The sequence below is a fragment of the Rhinatrema bivittatum genome, chromosome 9 (genome assembly GCF_901001135.1).
Source record: "Rhinatrema bivittatum chromosome 9, aRhiBiv1.1, whole genome shotgun sequence".
Lineage (NCBI taxonomy): Eukaryota > Metazoa > Chordata > Amphibia > Gymnophiona > Rhinatrematidae > Rhinatrema > Rhinatrema bivittatum.
In genome coordinates, this window is record NC_042623.1 from 128,501,684 (window position 1) to 128,518,399 (window position 16,716).

The 16,716-nt window shown below is 44.5% G+C and overlaps 1 protein-coding gene across 2 annotated transcripts in view; it reads left to right on the forward strand.

Moving 5' to 3' along the window:
- Nucleotides 1-16,716, forward strand: part of N6AMT1 (N-6 adenine-specific DNA methyltransferase 1) — an 82,348-nt gene that overhangs the window by 12,992 nt on the left and 52,640 nt on the right. For both annotated transcript variants that reach the window (XM_029616053.1, XM_029616054.1), the window contains exons 3-4: nucleotides 2,618-2,704; nucleotides 13,870-13,960. In XM_029616053.1, the coding sequence (XP_029471913.1) occupies nucleotides 2,618-2,704; nucleotides 13,870-13,960 (178 nt within the window). The remainder of the gene's footprint in view (nucleotides 1-2,617; nucleotides 2,705-13,869; nucleotides 13,961-16,716) is intronic.

A 16,716-nucleotide genomic window follows, 5' to 3' on the forward strand; every position in this document is an offset into this window, starting at 1 on the left:
GCACTTCCTGCAGGGGTATATGTACTAGGGCTGACGTCAGATTGAAATTTGATCTGTCTCCAACTGCTATTGGGAGTACACTATAACCATTGGTCCTGAGTCCATCTGTCTACACTAAGGAAAACGAAATTATCAGGTAAGTAATTTCTCCATTTTATGCATGTATATGCCTTTGAAAATTCACTCCTTGATGTGTGCACACAGATTCTAAACATGCTATCTAGAAAGCCTATTTTTTTTTTATAACTCTTTATTTATAAGATTGTTTTTTACATGTTTTAATGGGATACAACATACGGTAATCCCATAACATCCCCCCAAAAAACTAACAAACAGGCACAGCTGTTATGTAATGACAATAACATGTTTATACATCTTGCATCTCAAGGGTATTAGAGTCAGTGAGCTAAACAGAGGATGCCATGTGACCATAATATTGAGAATATATCCCCCATATCTGCTGGTACTTAAACTATTTCCCTATCATATCAAATCTGAGCTTTTCTGAATCAGCTACATCCCATACTTGCACCTTCTAGTGCCCTATTGTGGGATGAAATTTCCAGAATGTGGCTATAGTGGAACGAGCTAGAAGTAGCAGTTGACCCACTAGCTTATGAAATTTCTGAGGAATAAGTGACCCCGTCCACCTACCTAGTAAACCCAGCAGCGGTGAGATATGAATGGGAAGATTCACAATGTCGGCTATTTCTTGGGTCGCCTGTGACCAAAATGGCTTTACAAATGGGCAGGACAAACACATATGTTTATATGTGCCCTCTTGTCCACATCCACACCAGCACACAGAACTCAAACCTGGACAAAATCGCGAATAATATACTGGAGTTCGGTATGTTCTGTGGAGCAGTCTAATCATGAGTTCTGTGCTGCGTGCACAAATAGTTATATGATGGGTGGAGATCCATATGCTCTTCCAAGATTGTGGTCCCAAATTTGAGCCCAAATGTGAGTTCTATTGAATTATCAAGCGAGGGTTTGTAATAGAGCCATATTTATCCAACTGCCTGCTGTATTTCCAGCAATGTAATGGGTGCGGCTAACCGGTCGATCTGATCTGGCAGAAGCTTAGGCATATTAAGTCTGGCCAAAAAAGTTTTAATATCATCTGGGGAGGCTTGAACAGGATCTTTATATAACTCAGCAAAGAATTCTGCAAACGATTCCTCCACCTCTTTGTAACTAGTGGCCTGAGAACCATTAGGCTTCCACACCTTGGGAATATAAGCTTTGCCAGCCTTCTTAACTGCCCAAGTTAAAATGTGCCTGACTTGTCGCCGTATTTATAAAATTTAAGTTTTGTGTATTTGAGAGCTTTGCCAATCTTGTATACCTTCAACGACTGGAGCTCTCTACGAGCTGCCTCCAAGGCCTTAAGTATTCGAGGAGAGCAGGCCTGCTTGTGTGATTGTTCTAAGCTTTTAATCTTTGTCAATAAAAGATCAAATTGTTTCTTCCTTTCTTTACTTAAATAGTTGGCATAGCTTATTACGACCCCGGAGATAAGCCTTAAGAGCTTCCCAATGCAAAACAGGATCATAATTAGTAGTGGGTTTTATCGCCTCTCAGACCATATTCTGAAACTGAACACTTCCCAACAGTGAAGTATTCAGCCTCCAGGAAAAAGAACGAAGGACAGGCGAGAAAACCAACTTTAACTGAATAGGATGATGGTCCGAGATTGTACTTGATAATATTGCACTCTCTGAGGTTAAGGGAACCAAAGTGGGGGAGCACAAAAAATAATCAGTATGACTATATATGTTACGACGTGTTGAAAAGTAGGTGTAGTTGCGGTCGCCGGGATGGTAACGCCTCTAGATATTTACCAGGTGAAAAGTATTGAATAGGTCTTTAGTATGCACTGACAAAATAATTGCAGTGTGGGGCTGGGTAGATTTATCCATGGAGGGGTCTAGACACAAGTTCCAGTCCCCTCCCATGCACAACTGCTGAAACCCAAAAGCAAGTAGCTTATCTGTAAAGGATCTATAAAAGGCCATCTGCCCCACGTATGGCCCATATACGTTCACCAATGTAGAAAGCCTATTTTTAATGTTGCTAAATATATATGCATTATGAAAGTACACACATACTTTTAGGCAGCTGAAAATTCACTTACTTGGATATTGCCAACATGTGCATGTAAGCTTTGTTTTTACCTACGCAAAAGTTTCCTGAGTCGTTGAAGATACATCCTTTTAAAACTTTTTTTTATGTATGTAATCTACTGCTTTTGTCTTCAATTAGATTGTAAGAACTGGTAGAGTTCTACAACCTTCTGTGTCCGGGTTTTGCTTCATAAGTAGTTGGGGGATTTTTAAATCTCATTCACATCTGATATAACTCTAATGGCATAAGAGCATAAGAAATGCTATGCTAGGTCAGATCAAGGTTCATCAAACCTAGCATCTTGTCTCTGACAGTGGCTAGTCTGGGTTGCAAGTATCTGGCAGATCCTACAAAGTAGACCTATTTCCTGCTACTTGCTCCCTGAATAGAAATAGCAAACTCTTGCTTCTTTTTACATGTGCTGTGGATACTGATGTTGATTTATAAAAATTGTTTTTACTGAAAACTTCACTTTATTCTGTTGTAGAATTGAGATCTCTCTTGAAGTGGGATCTGGATCTGGAGTAGTATCTGCATTTCTAGGCTCAGTTATTGGACCCCAAACTTTATACTTGTAAGTACCATAATTAATGTTTATAATTTGCAATAAGAATTACAGAAATTCTCTTTGAAGGATTATTAAGATACTCTCAAAGCTTAAATGTGTAGATAAATGAGTCCAATGCATATATTTTTGAGGAAAAAGTCATTTCTAGAACTAGAGCCCCATAAAGGCATTGATGAGCTGAAGATGGTTTGAGGCACATAAAAATTCAGGGGTAGATTTTAAAAAATTGCGCGATCGCGTACTTTTGTTCGCGTACCAGGCGCAAACAAAAGTATGCTGGATTTTATAAGATACGCCTGTAGCCGCGCGTATCTTATAAAATCTGGGATCGGCGCGCGCAAGGCTGCCGATTTTGGGCAGCCTGTGCGCGCCGAGCGGCGCAGCCTGCCTCAGTTCCCTCCGAGGTCGCTCCGAAATCGGAGCGGCCTCGGAAGGAACTTTATTTTCACCTCCCCGGCCCTATCAAAACCCCCCCCCCACCTTTATTTCACAAAAGCCAAAAGCAGACGTAAATCAACGAGTGCCAACGGGGCTCTGCAAAATAGGCGCGCCGGCGCGGGAGGGCCCTGCGTGCGTAAATCCGGCCGGATTTACGCGCGCAGGGCATTTAAAATCCGCCCGTCAGTGCATAAGATCATAAGTGCCAAGCTGGTTCAGATTAATGGTCTGTTGAGCTCAGCATCTTGTCTCTTGTCAGTGGCCAGTTGAAGTCACTTAGAAGTACCCTTTAGATACCAAATAGGAAGGCTCATTTCATGTTGCTCACTCCCAGAAGCATGAAGTGGAAACATTTAAGGCTTGCTGACTAAATAATGGTTAAAGTTTCTATCTTTTAGGAACTTTATCCTTTTTTTAACCTCAGCTAAATTGCTAGCCTTGACTGCATAATCTGGCTGTGAATTCCAGTTAACCAAAACATACTTTTTAGAATTCATTTTCATTTTAAATATGCGATCAGATTAGTAAAGCAGTCTCTTAGGAAAGCAGAGCAGAGATGGAGAAAAGAAAAAAATGAAATTAATAGAGCCTATATGAGGAGATTGTGAAGGAGTGTGTATGTGTGTGAGAGATTGGGAGCTCTTGTATATGAAAAAGGGAATATGTGTGTGTGCGAGAGAGAGAGGGAGGGACAGAGGGAGCCTGTGTGAGGGGCAATACTGAGAACAGGGTCAAACTCTGGTACTGGCAATAGAGTGGAAGGGGGTGAGCTTAGAGGTGGAGGGGAGAGATACTGGCAGGTGGAGGGGTTTGGGCCTGAGAGGGCAAAGTGGCCAGGGGAGTAGGGAGAGCGAGTGGAAGGGACACTCTTACAGTGAATTTCTAGGGAAATTCTGCTCAAAATATTTAAAATTCTGCTTCTTTTATTTATTTATTTATTTATTTATTTATAATCTTTTATATACCGACGAACGTTGGGAACATCTCATCGGTTCACAGTAAACAGAATGCAGCTAACAAGCTTTACAGAGAACAATGAACAATCATTAATAGGAAAACTAGCTTTACAGAGAACAATCAATAATAGGAACTTTGTTTTACAGATTACTATAAAGAGTCAAAAAAAGGGGGAACTATAAACAGTCAATAAGAGGGGGAACAAAAGAGGTAGAGAAGAGAGGGGCTGGGAGCTTTACAGATAACAATCAATAATAGGAACTTTGTTTTACAGAGAACTATAAACAATCAATAAAAGGGGGACCAAAAGAGGCAGAGAAGAGAGGGGCTGATCAGCGGGAGTCAGGGAGGGAAGGAAGGGATCAAAACAGTGAGTAAAGAAAAAGGGATTAGGAAATACAGGAATTCAAGTGCATTAAAAATAAGTTGGTGTTCAAATTATAAGGCAGGAGAACATAGAATTAAGAGGGGGAAAAGGCACTTATGAGTAAGCTTTGGTGAAGAGGGCAGTTTTCAGGTTCTGCATAAATTTCTTGTGACAGGGTTCCTGACGCAGGAAGGCGGGAAGTTTGTTCCACAAGACGAGTCCTGCCACAGATAGTGCCCGGGCTCTGGTGGAGCAGAGTTTATACTGCCTAGGGGAAGGGATGGGAAGTGTTGCTCTGTGTTGCAGCCTAATGGGTCTGTTTGAACTGTGAAAGGTAAGGTGCTCAGGGAACCAGTGCATGTTTTGGTTATGGAGTGCTTTGTGGTTAAGTGTGAGGGTTTTGTATGTTATTCTTTCTGCAACAGGTAGCCAGTGAAGGTGTTTTAGCACTGGGGTGATGTGATCGTTTTTGTGTGTGTTGGTGAGGATGCGTGCAGCAGCATTTTGGAGTAGTTGAAGTGGTTGGATTGAGCTTTTGGGTAGACCTAGGAGCAGTGTGTTGCAATAATCAATTTTGGAAAGAATGAGGTGTAGTAAGGGTTTGATTTTCTTGAGGGAATGCAGTTTGAAATAACATGCTTTGAGGGTGTTGTTAATGTATTTATTGAAGGCAAGATGGTTGTCAATGATGACGCCCAGGCTGCGTACCTGTTCGCTGGGAGTCATGGGGGGGAGGGGGTTGTAGCCTAGGTGCAAGGGAGGGGCAATGCCAGGAGGAGTGATGTGTAGTATCTCTGTTTTGGCGGTGTTTAGTGCTAGGAAGTTGTTTGTCAATAGTGTGTTAATGAGCGATAGAGTGGATATCCAGGTCTCAGTGGCTTTTTGTAGTGTGTCATTTATAGGAATGAGAATTTGCACATCATCAGCGTAAATGAAGTGCGGGAGGCCTAGATTGGATAGTAGGTTGCAGAGCGGGAGGAGGTAGATGTTAAACAGAGTGGAGGACAGAGAGGAGCCTTGTGGTACACCTTGTGGTAAAGGGAAGGTTTTGGATGTGTGGTTGCCTATTTGTACACTGTATTGCCTGTCTTGTAAGTAGGATTGGAACCATTGCAGGGCTGGACCTGAAATGCCAATGTCTGTGAGGCGGTGAGCAAGTATTTTATGATTGACAGTGTCAAAAGCAGCGGATATATCCAGGAGGATCAGAATATGAGATACTTCTTTGTCAAGGCTTTTGAGTATGTGATCGGACAGAGCAGTTAGAAGTGTCTCAGTGCTGTGGTGTTTCCGAAAGCCGAATTGCGATTGAGAGAGGATGTTGTATTCATCTAGGTAGTCAGTTAGTTGCCGGTTCACTGCCTTTTCAAGGACTTTAGCGAGAAATGGTAAATTTGAAATGGGGCGGAAGTTGGAAAGGTCAGCAGGATCAAGGGTTGGTTTTTTTAAAATGGGTTTGATAATGGCATGTTTAAGATTACTAGGAACAGTACCAAGAGTAATAGATCTATTAATGATGTTGGAGATAGGCTTGGCGATGATGCTGGGGATAGAGAGGAGGGTTTTAGTAGGAATGGTGTCGGAGGGGTGTGTGCAAGGTCTCATTTTTCTAATAATGGATTCAGTTTCGACTGAGGAAATGGTGTTAAGAGCGGGGAGCCTTGCAGCAGTGCTGTCAGAGAGGCAGGTGGGTGGTGCTTGGTTGGAGTGGAAGCGAGACATAATGTTGTTAATTTTTGTGTTAAAGAATAAGGCTAGATCTTCACATTTTTTTTGTTCTTCAGTGACTAGTGAGGGGGTAGAAGTGGATTTAGTTAGGCTGTTAACTAATTCAAAGAGGGCTCGAGGATTAAACTGTAGATGGTGGATTCTATGCGCGTAGAAGTCTCTTTTAGCTTTGTCAATGGCAGTTCTATACATGTAAAGGTGGTGTTTGAAAGTAGAGAGTGATGGAGAGGTGGGGTTCTTACGCCATTTTCTTTCAAGATTCCTGAGGTTACATTTCATGGTTCTGAGCTCTGAGGTATAACAGGGTTGCTTTTTGTTTTTAGAAGGGTCAATCAGGCGTGATTGTATAGGGCAGAGCTCATCAGCTACATTGTGGTAAGGAGAGTCCATGACTCTAGGGCAGTTTGTGCATCAGTAAGGTCGAGTCGGTTGAACTGTAGTGTGAGGGCTGTTATAAGGTCTTCGTGCTTGCAGTTGCGTCTGAATTGTATCAATTTTTTGGGTTGCGAGGGGGTGGGAGAGAAATTTATGGAGCAAGAAATGTCGATGCGGAAGTGATCCGACCATGGGATAGGGGTGCAAGTGGGTAAATTGGATTGGACGAGAGAATTAGTAAATACGAGGTCCAGGGTGTGGCCTGCTCTGTGTGTGGGGTTAGTAATGAGTTGTTTGAAGCCTAGGGCTTCAAGGGCTGATAAGATGTCCTTGCAGGAAGAGGTGTTTAGAGTTGCATCAACATGGATGTTGAAGTCACCAAGGATGATTGCCGGATTGTGAATGTTTATGTTTTTGGATATATATTCAATAATAATGGAGGGGTTTTTTTCAAGGAGGCCTGGGGGAGCGTAGACAAGGCAAAGTTGTAGATTGGTGGCGGTAAAAAGGCTGATTTCTAGCTTCTACGGTGGCTGAATGGGTTTGTGTGAGAAATTGAAGGATTTTTTGGCTGCTAGTAAGAGGCCACCTCCTTTTTTTTTTTTTTGGTCTAGGAATAGAAAATATGTCGTAAGACTGGCAGGGTAGTTGGTTGATAATGGCTGTGTCTGATTCCTTTAGCCATGTTTCTGTGATAGCCAGCAAATCAGATTTGTCATCTGTGAGGATGTCATTGATTATTGGAGTTTTTTTGGATATGGATTGGGTATTGAGTAGGAGGATAGTGAATGTAGTGAGACCAATTAATTGTGTGATAGGTGTGGTCATGATTGGTAGCAGATTTCTATGACTATCTGGTACAGCAACACAGGGAGGGATGGGGGGCACCCTAGAATGGGGTTTGATGTGGGGATGATGAAGTTGTGCATAGGAAGTGCGGGGGGGGGGGGGGGGGGGGGTGTTAGACAGAGAGAGAAGGAGGAGGAGGGAGGGAGGGAGGAGAGTAGACAGATAAACTTGCAGTTGGTATGGTAGTAGCAAGAGATGACAGCATCAGCGGAAGGTGGAATAAAATCAAGGCTGAGTACTGTGTCTTTAGGATGGTAGAACCGTCAAGTAACTGCTTTTAATTAGGTATGAAGGGGACGCACGAAGGGGCGCACTAAGGGGCAGGCCTCTTAGGTCGCGCTCCTTCGTGAGCGTGACGCCTGGCGCGCGACGCCACAGTATCGTGCGCGAATTTAAAGGGCTGTGGGCCCTCCTCCCCGGCGCCAATGAAGGCGCGGCACTCGTCTCCTGATTGGAGGCTGGAGAGCCCAGGGAGGGTGGATGGGCGGCACGGAGCGTCGGCGCGAATCTTACTTTGAAGAGGCTCAAGCAGGCACTGTGGATCTGAACGGCGTCTCGCTGGATTTTTCACTTTTTTTTTTTATGCTGAGTAGTCTTTTAATTGTTCTTTTCTCACTCACGGTAAGCCTCACAGCACGTTCAAGCCCAGTGGGAACGGCAGCGGTGCAAGAAGCTGTGGCACACGCGGCTGTCCTTTTCTTCTTCCAGCGCCTGCCCCCCCCCCCCCCCCCCCCCGTGACCCAGAACAGGAAGTGATACACAGAGCGGTGCACGGGAAGGAGAAAGGCCGTGCCGCGTGGAAAAGTAGCAGCAGCGGCAGCAGCAGCGGCCCCCAAGCAATCAAAGCAGACGATAATCGGGAAAGGAGACAGCAGCATGAGCCTCCCACGGCCGATGGGATTTTTCTTGCTTGGCCTTTGGGGGCTGGAGGAGGAGGCTGCTGCAGCTACCATTTGTGCTCGGGGGGGGGGGGGGGGGGGAGAGGAAGTGAGGGAGAGAAAGAGAGTGAAGCAGCCAGCCTGCCTGCCTGCCTGTGTGTAATTGAGTGAAACTGGTCAGAGAGCTGATGTGTGTGTGTATATGTGAAAGACAATGAAAGTGATTGCTCAGGGAGATGACTGATGTGTATGTGAGAGAGAGAGAAAAAGCATGGAAATGAGAAATCTGGGTATGTGAGAAAGCACGGGCGTAAGAAGCCTGGTGTTGTGGTGGTGGTTGGGGGGTGTGTGTGTGTGTGTGTGAAAAAAAGCATGGGAGTGAGAAGCCTGTGTGTGTGTGTGTGTGTGCATGCATGAGAGAGAGAGACTGGTTGGTATGGTGATGGGGTGTGTGAGAGAAAGAGACTGGTGTGTGTGAATGTGAGAGAAAAATTGTGATTCAGGGAATGAGAAGCCTGTGCACGTGGAGAGTGGGCATGGAAATGAGAGAGACTGGTGTGTGTGTGTGTAACAGAGAGAAAGTGATTATGGGAATGAGAAGCATGTGAAGAGTGAGCATGGGAGTGAGAAACCTGGGTGTGTGTGAGACACAGCACGGGAGTGAGAAGCCTGTATATCTGAAAGAGAACATGGGAGTGGGAAGCCTTTGTGTGTGTGTGTGTGTGTGTGTGTGTGTGAGAGAGAGAGAGACAGAGAAAGTGATTATGAGAGTGAGAAGCCCATATATGTAAGTAGAACACGGGAGTGGGAAGCCTGTGTGTGGTGTATGGCATGAGAGAAACTGTTTAGGAAGGTGACTGGTGTGTGTGTGTCAAAGACTGGGAGATGATTGGTGTGTGAGAGACAGAAACTGGTCATGGGGGTATGACTGGTATGGTGTGTGTGTGTGTGTGAAAGACATGGGCACTAAGGAAGAGGACCATGAGTACAGAGTTTAGCTTCTACTGCTGCTTCTGGTGTGTGCCATGGCCTGCATGGAAGGGGGAGTAGGAGAGCTGCTGGAGGGGGTAAGTAAAGGTGGCTTTCTAAGTTTTATTTTTCTTGATTGACTGCCATTTTAATTATGTGATGTCTGCTTTTTTTAAATATTTTATTGGTGTTTGGAGAATGTTTAATAGTTTTTATGAGTTTTTAATTGTTGGATGTTATTCTGTTCATAGCTGTTTTGAAACATTTATTCTGCTTATTAGTATAGTTTTACAATTATTTCTGTGTGAGGATGTATAGCTGCTTGCTAGTTCCTAATAAGAGGTGTATTGGTTTTTAGGACCTGATTTAATATTTGTAATGTTGCCTTTTCATAGATAGGGTTGCTCCTGTTTGTGTGTATTCTATAATACAGGTGTAACTGTGTGCTGATTAGTTTATGTGCATTACTACAGATCCTGGGAGTATGTTAGGTCGGTTCTGTGTCTGTTACCGAGATGAGATATTTTACTAGCATGCAAGCATTTGTATCAGTCTTATTTGTTGTGTTTTCTCAAGAGGACATGCATTGGTGGTAAACTGCTGTCTTTTCATAAGTAGGGCTATTGAGCCTGGAAGTAGAAGGAGTTTGAGTTGCTGTTACTGAGATGACACCAGAACCAGAATATCTTTTTTGTAGGGTGAGTTGTATGGGGAATGTCATAATTCTGCTTTGCATCCATTATTGTGGGTCAGGGGGGTTCCTGTGCATGCAAACTGTACTTTTATATCTAGCTCCGTGACGATCATGGGTCAGTGTGTCATGCATGTGAGAACCTATGGTGAGTTGAGTCACATTCACATTATAAATGTTGTTATTAAATGATGAGTGTGCACTAAAATCCAACCCCTTCCATAACCCTGCCCCATATGACCAAAGCCCCGCTCTTGCCCCAGCCCCCACCCCCCACCCCGCCCTGCCGGGCCATGGAAAAATGGTCTTACTTGAAGCCGGTCCCTGGTGCCTTAATGCACCTAGATGGATTGTCCTGCAACCTGGCCAGAATGTAGATCAGAACCAGGACAATCCATGAACCGCCAAGGTACCCATTTTCATGAGGGAGCTAGCAGGCCAGTCCAGTCATTTGGAATACCTCTTTCAGAATTATCATTTAAAAAGGATAACTCTTGGGCTACAGATGACAACCAGCTTTGGGGAGTAACTAGAATTGTATGACTGGACCAAATCTCTCCCTTCTGGAAGAAGGAATATGGTATGCTCTGCTATAGGGACACTATTAAATCTATTAAATGTCCCTGAAGAAGTTCTTTCTCATATTTTGGACCTTTACTATATTTGACTACTGGTTAAAGTTGTCCCTTGTTATCTTTACCCAAGATTTCACTCTTTCAGTATATTAATTTGGCAATGCGTACATTGAACATTCTTTTATAGAATCTAAACCTGTTACAGTATCCTTAGAAACTTATTTCCTCTTGCCCTACCAGTAGGCCACATTGGTCCCCCCTTGCACCCTCCCCCATCCAAAATGCCCGCATAACCTTCCTAACACACCCTTAGCCTCCAACTCCATCCCCAAGCCTCTATTACATCCCTAGTGCCCCTGACACATCCTTATCACCAACCCCATCCCCAAACCCCCAGCACCCCCAATCCCTTCTCCCTAATCTCTACCACTACCCCCACCCACATTCCTCTGCTTGAGTAGGAGGCTGCCCAATTACATTTTTTGTAGGACTCTCCACTCTGGACATCACGCCTTCGATTGTCATCGCCAGCTCCGTAGGAAATAGCCACCGGGCATTTGCTTGTTGCAGCGCAAAGGTGATTTCTTTATATTCAGACCGGCACTTGAGAGTCACGGGGGAGAGATCAGCGGAAACTGCGATTGAATGCTCCCCCCAGTCCCAGGTTTGTTGCTTTCTTGCTATATTTAAGATTTTCTCTTTTACCGGATATCGCAGAAAGCAAACAATAATGTCTTGTGACTGATTAGTCTGCTGTGGTCCCTGGATTTGGTGTGCTCTTTTGATTTCTATTGACGTTGCCTCTGTTGCTGCATCCTCTTCAGGGGTCTGGCGCAAAAAGAAATTGCATATGCTTTGGATTACCGTGTGGCAATCTCTATAGGCCTCAGTCTCGGGGACACCTCGGATGCGCAAGTTGCACTTTCGATTTCGGTTTTTGAGGTCTTCAAGTTTGAGGAAGATAGCCGTGTCTGTTTTTTTCCAGTCTTTCACATTGTGAGTGTAGTCTGTCTATTTTTTTCGGAGTGAGTGTCTAACCGGAGGTCGCATTCATCAACTCTCCGGCCATCTCCGCCACATGCTCTCTGAGTTCTGCGATTTTCTCCAACATTTCTCGTTTATTGGCCTTAAGATCCCGCCGGATATCGCTAAACCACTGACGAAATTCATCTCTCGTGGGCAGCGGAGGCTATGAGTTTAGCTCTTCTTCTGAGGATTTTTCCCCATCGGTATCAGGAGGATCTGCCGTCTCAGCCTCGCCTGATTCCTTTAGGCCAGCTCGATCTCCTGCTTCTTTGGTATAGGAGTATTGGCTGAGATCAGTACCTTTTCTTTTTGCTGCCTTGACTGCTGTTGATCAGGGAAACGGCTGCTTTCCAAATCGCTTTGGCTGGGGGGTGGGTGATAGATGCCGATTCACTTAATAGCTATTTTTGGCTCTCCGGAGCTCCAATTCAGGCTGCCATCTTGGTCGGTGACATCACTGCCCCCCTTTGCAGGACTCTCCAAGCCTACTTCATGGTCCTGGCATTTCTGTGAACTCCTCTGATAGGGAGTAGTAGATGCTCATTTGTCACCACCAGGGATGCCAGTCGTGACACGTCTCTGGTGGAATTAAACTGCCATGCTGGTGGAGACATTGTGGAAGGAGCCAGACCCAGAAAAAATGGACGTTGCGTGTCACAGAAAATTATATGTGCATATATGAGTGTCGCTAGTGTTCACATTTTATTTCATAAGTAATATATGTTTATTTTATATTTTGTATATATATGTGTGTGCAGATTATAAAATGAACACACGTGCATGCGAGCCCATATACATGCGTATATGGGGCTGCATGCCCTTGTTTGAAAGTTATCCTACTTGTCTATTTCAAAATCTTAAGTATCTATGTAGCTCCCTAATACTGAAAACACTGAAACATTTTCAAGTCGCTAATGCGCAGAGATAATTAATTAATTAATTTTATTTTATATTCTGCTTTTTGAGGCACTTCAAAGCGGATCACATTCAGGGACTGAATAAGGGCACCCTCCAGATGTTGGGTACAGAATCTCTTAGTAGATGCCTCAAAGAAAGCAAGGATTCTAAAGGTGCAAGGACATGAGAAATTCAAGGCTATCAAGGAACTCGGAACTGGCAAAGTGTTAACATGCAGAAGCACCTGAAGCATAAGAAAACGTTATTGATTATTTCATTACTAAATGCTTTCAAACCATGAAGGCACATATATCCTTTTGAGGCACTGGTACACTCACTATTAGGCGCCAAAAAAAATACTATGGGATGCCAAAGCACTGTTGAAAATATAGGTGCATTGAAGTACAGCATATAATACCAAAGCATACTTAATTCTCAAGGTACCAAAGTGTAATTGAGAGAGATATTCTTGTGGTATCTGCTTGCTCTATGAGGTACCAAACACCAGCAAAATGTTGTCAAATCAGGTACAGAGAAGGGCAACCAAAATGATAAAGGGGATGGAACAGCTCCCCTATGAGGAAAGGCTGAAGAGGTTAGGGCTGTTTAGCTTGGAGAAGAAACGGCTAAGGGGGGATATGATAGAGGTCTTTAAGATCATGAGAGGTCTTGAATGAGTAGATGTGAATCGGACTAGGGGGCACTCCATGAAGTTAGCAAGTAGCATATTTAAGACTAATCGGAGAAAATTCTTTTTCACTCAATATACAATTAAGCTCTGGAATCTGTTGCCAGAGGATGTGGTTAGTGCAGTTAGTGTAGCTGGGTTTAAAAAAGGTTTGGATAAGTTCTTGGAGGAGAAATCCATAAACTGCTATTTATCAAGTTGACTTAGGGAATGGCCTCTGCTATTACTGACATCAGTAAGATGGGATCTTCTTGGTGTTTGGGTACTTGACAGGTTCTTGTGGCCTGCTTTGGCCTCTGTTGGAAACAGGATGCTGGGCTTGATAGACCCAGCATCCTGTTCTAAAATACTAACAAGGCGTTCCCCAAGCACTAATGCATATTTAATATAGTGAACCGCATATAATTTAAAAGCTGTGATGCTGCCTGACTGTATTTGTGTGATAAATGTAATGTAAAACTGGAAAATGTTATTTTTATTTAGCTCACATTATTGCGGATACCTAAGGATCTTCATTTTCAGTTTTTATTTTATTTTTCATGGGAATTTCAATGTTATAACAAAACAAATATCAGTGGAAAAATGAAAATAATTTTTATGCTGAAAACGAAGGTCCTTATGGATTCCTCATATTTGTGCTCAGCCATTCAATCATGCTGCTTAATGCATTTTGTCATCAGATTTTTGTTAATAGTATTTCTGTGTAATATCAGGAATTTCTTTTTGGTTACAGGTGTACAGACATCAATCCTTCAGCAGCTTCCTGTACACAGCAGACAGCGTTGCAGAACAAAGTACAGATTCAGCCAATAATTACTGATCTGGTGAGACATGTCCTCGAAACCTATTAAAACACTATTTAGAATCCTGAAATTATCAACTTGTTCTGTTTACTTTTTGGATCCCATTAGTAGGTTTCCCTTTCACTGTTCTTGAAAAAGATGTGGACATTTTACTAAAATAAAGCTTTTTGAAAAGTAGACAGCACTAGCAAATACCTTGTGTCAGTTAAACATTTTTCTTAAGTCATTAATTGTATGCTTTGAATCTCAAGGGACAGCATATTTAAGAACATAAGAAGTGCCGTGCTGGGTCAGACCAAGATCCATCAAGCCCAGCATTCGAGTCTCTGACAGTGGCCAGTCTGGGTCACAAGTACCCAGCAGATTCTTGTATCTCACTCCCAGGGACAAGCACCTGCTTTCCCAAGTCTACCTGGCTAATAGCCATATATGGACTTTTCCTTTAGGAACTTGTCCAATCCTCTTTTGAACCCCGCTATGTTAATTGCCTTGACCCCTTCCTCTGGCAACACATTTCTTAGCTTCATTGTGCACTGAATAAAATAAAACGTCCTACAATTTGTTTTAAATTTGCTAGTTGCTAGTTTCATGGAATGTCCCTTAGTCCTAGTGTAAGGGTAAATAACTGTTCCCTTTTTACTTGTTCCACCCCACTCATGATTTTATAAATCTCAATCATATCCCCTCTCATTTTTCTCTTTTTCAAGCTAAAGAGCCCTAATCTGTTTAGCCTTTCTTCGTAAGAGAGCGTTTCCATCCCCTTTGTCACCCTTTTCTGTACCTTTTATATGTCCACTATGTCTTTTTTGAAATTGGGCCACCCGAACTGCACACAATTCTCTAGGTGTAGTCATACCATTGATTTGTACAAAGGAATTATGATATTCTCAATTTTTGTTTTCTATTCCTTTCCAAATAATTCCTAACATTCTATTTGCCTTTTTGACTGCTACCACACACTGAGCTGAAGATTTCAAGGTATTGCCCACAAAGACTCCAAGGTCCTTTTCCTGGGTGCTAATTGCTAACATGGAAACCAACATTGTATACCTGTATTTAGGATTATTTTTCCCTATGTGCATTACTTTGTACTTGTCCACATTGCATTGACTCTGTCATTTAGATGCCCAGTATCTTAGTCTCATAAGGTCCTTCTCCATTTCTTCAAAATCCACTGCTGCTTTAAAAACTTGATACAATTTTGTGTCATCTGCAGATTTGGTTACCTCACTTGTTCCTTTCTCTAGATCATGTATGAATCTGCTAAACAGAACAAGTCCCAGTACAGACCCTTGGGGCACTCCACTAATGGCCTTTTCCTAGCGTGTAGCAGATGGACTCAGGACCAATGGGTATAGTGTACTCCTGTTAGCAGTTGGAGACAGATCATATTTCAATCTGACATCAGCCCCTAGTACATATACCCCTGCAGGAAGTGCAGCTACCCAGTATTTTCCGTCTCCAAAGCAGTTAGGAGCTATCTGCACGCTCTCTGAGCGTTAGACCAAATTTAAAGAACGAAATTGGAAGAAAAATCCTACCTGAAGACGAGCCCCGCACTCCTGCGGTGATACCCTCGGGTCCCTCCCCCAGTTGAGTTTCCCGAGGTGATTTCCGTGGTCCCTCGGAGGTGAGCCTCGGTCCGGTGGCCGAATCGGGGCAGGGACCTAGCCCCCGAGTCCCTCGGCTGTGGCGTAGAGGCAGCCTCGGTCCTGCGGCTGAATCGCGGCGAGGACTTAGCCCCTGATCCCGGGCGCAGCTGAGAGGCAGCGGGTGCACCCCCTCGAGCACGGCGGTGAAGATACTTACCCTCTCTCCCCGCAGCCGGAGACCTCCCGGAATGAAACCGGGAAGCGCCGAAGACAAGGTAAGGTGGAAATCTTCTACTTTAAGCCGGTCTCCGAAGATCGAGGAGGAGCACAGGTCAGCGATTGGAAGCCTGTGCCGCCGGGTTGATCTGCCCTAGAGGGGCTAGGCCCTGGCCATTCCAGGGTCTGCCCTCGTTGGAGACCCTCTGAGGAGGTCGCCATATTGTCTGCACGCTCGCCATCGCCATCTTGGCCTTGTTCGCCGCGCCGCTCGCCGTCCGACCCGAGCGCACAAATTAAGCTAAGCGCACAAAATTATTTGTGCGCATAATTTTAGGCGCACATAAAACCTTACGCGCACATTACAAGGCGCACATCTGCGCGCACATTTCAGACGCAATGGAGCGCATAAGAACATACGCGTCCACAGAAATGGCACCTCCAGAAACAGGAATAAAGTTCAAGGCCTCTGCCCAGCATGCCACATCAGAGCCGCACAGAGCGAGGAAGCCGACGCCCTATGCGCACACTGTGAGGAGGCCCTGGGAGATCCAGGTCAGGGCCAGTCCCACCCAGGGCCCAGTGCTAGCTCATCAGGGGGCACCCCGGACCTAGCAGGCCCCAGCGAGTCCATCCCACAAACGGGGACCCCCAGGGAACCGGCGCCCCTCAACTTAGACCCAGCGTCGATCTCTTGGGTAGAGTTGTTTAAGGGGATTCATGCCTTTGTCAAGATGCAAACTGAACCCCGGGCGGACCAGCCATATGCACCACCGGAAGACCCTCATGCCCCAGGACTCTCGAGGCCTAGGCACAGGCTCCCACCACCCAGAAGCCCCACCTACAGGGACACGGATTTCTCCGAAGAGGAAATCGAGCCCCTTGAGGAAGGGGAACTTCCCTCGGGGACAGAGCCACACCGAACCATGAGACGCTTCTTCTCAAAGGATGAGCTTCTGGACCTTGTAT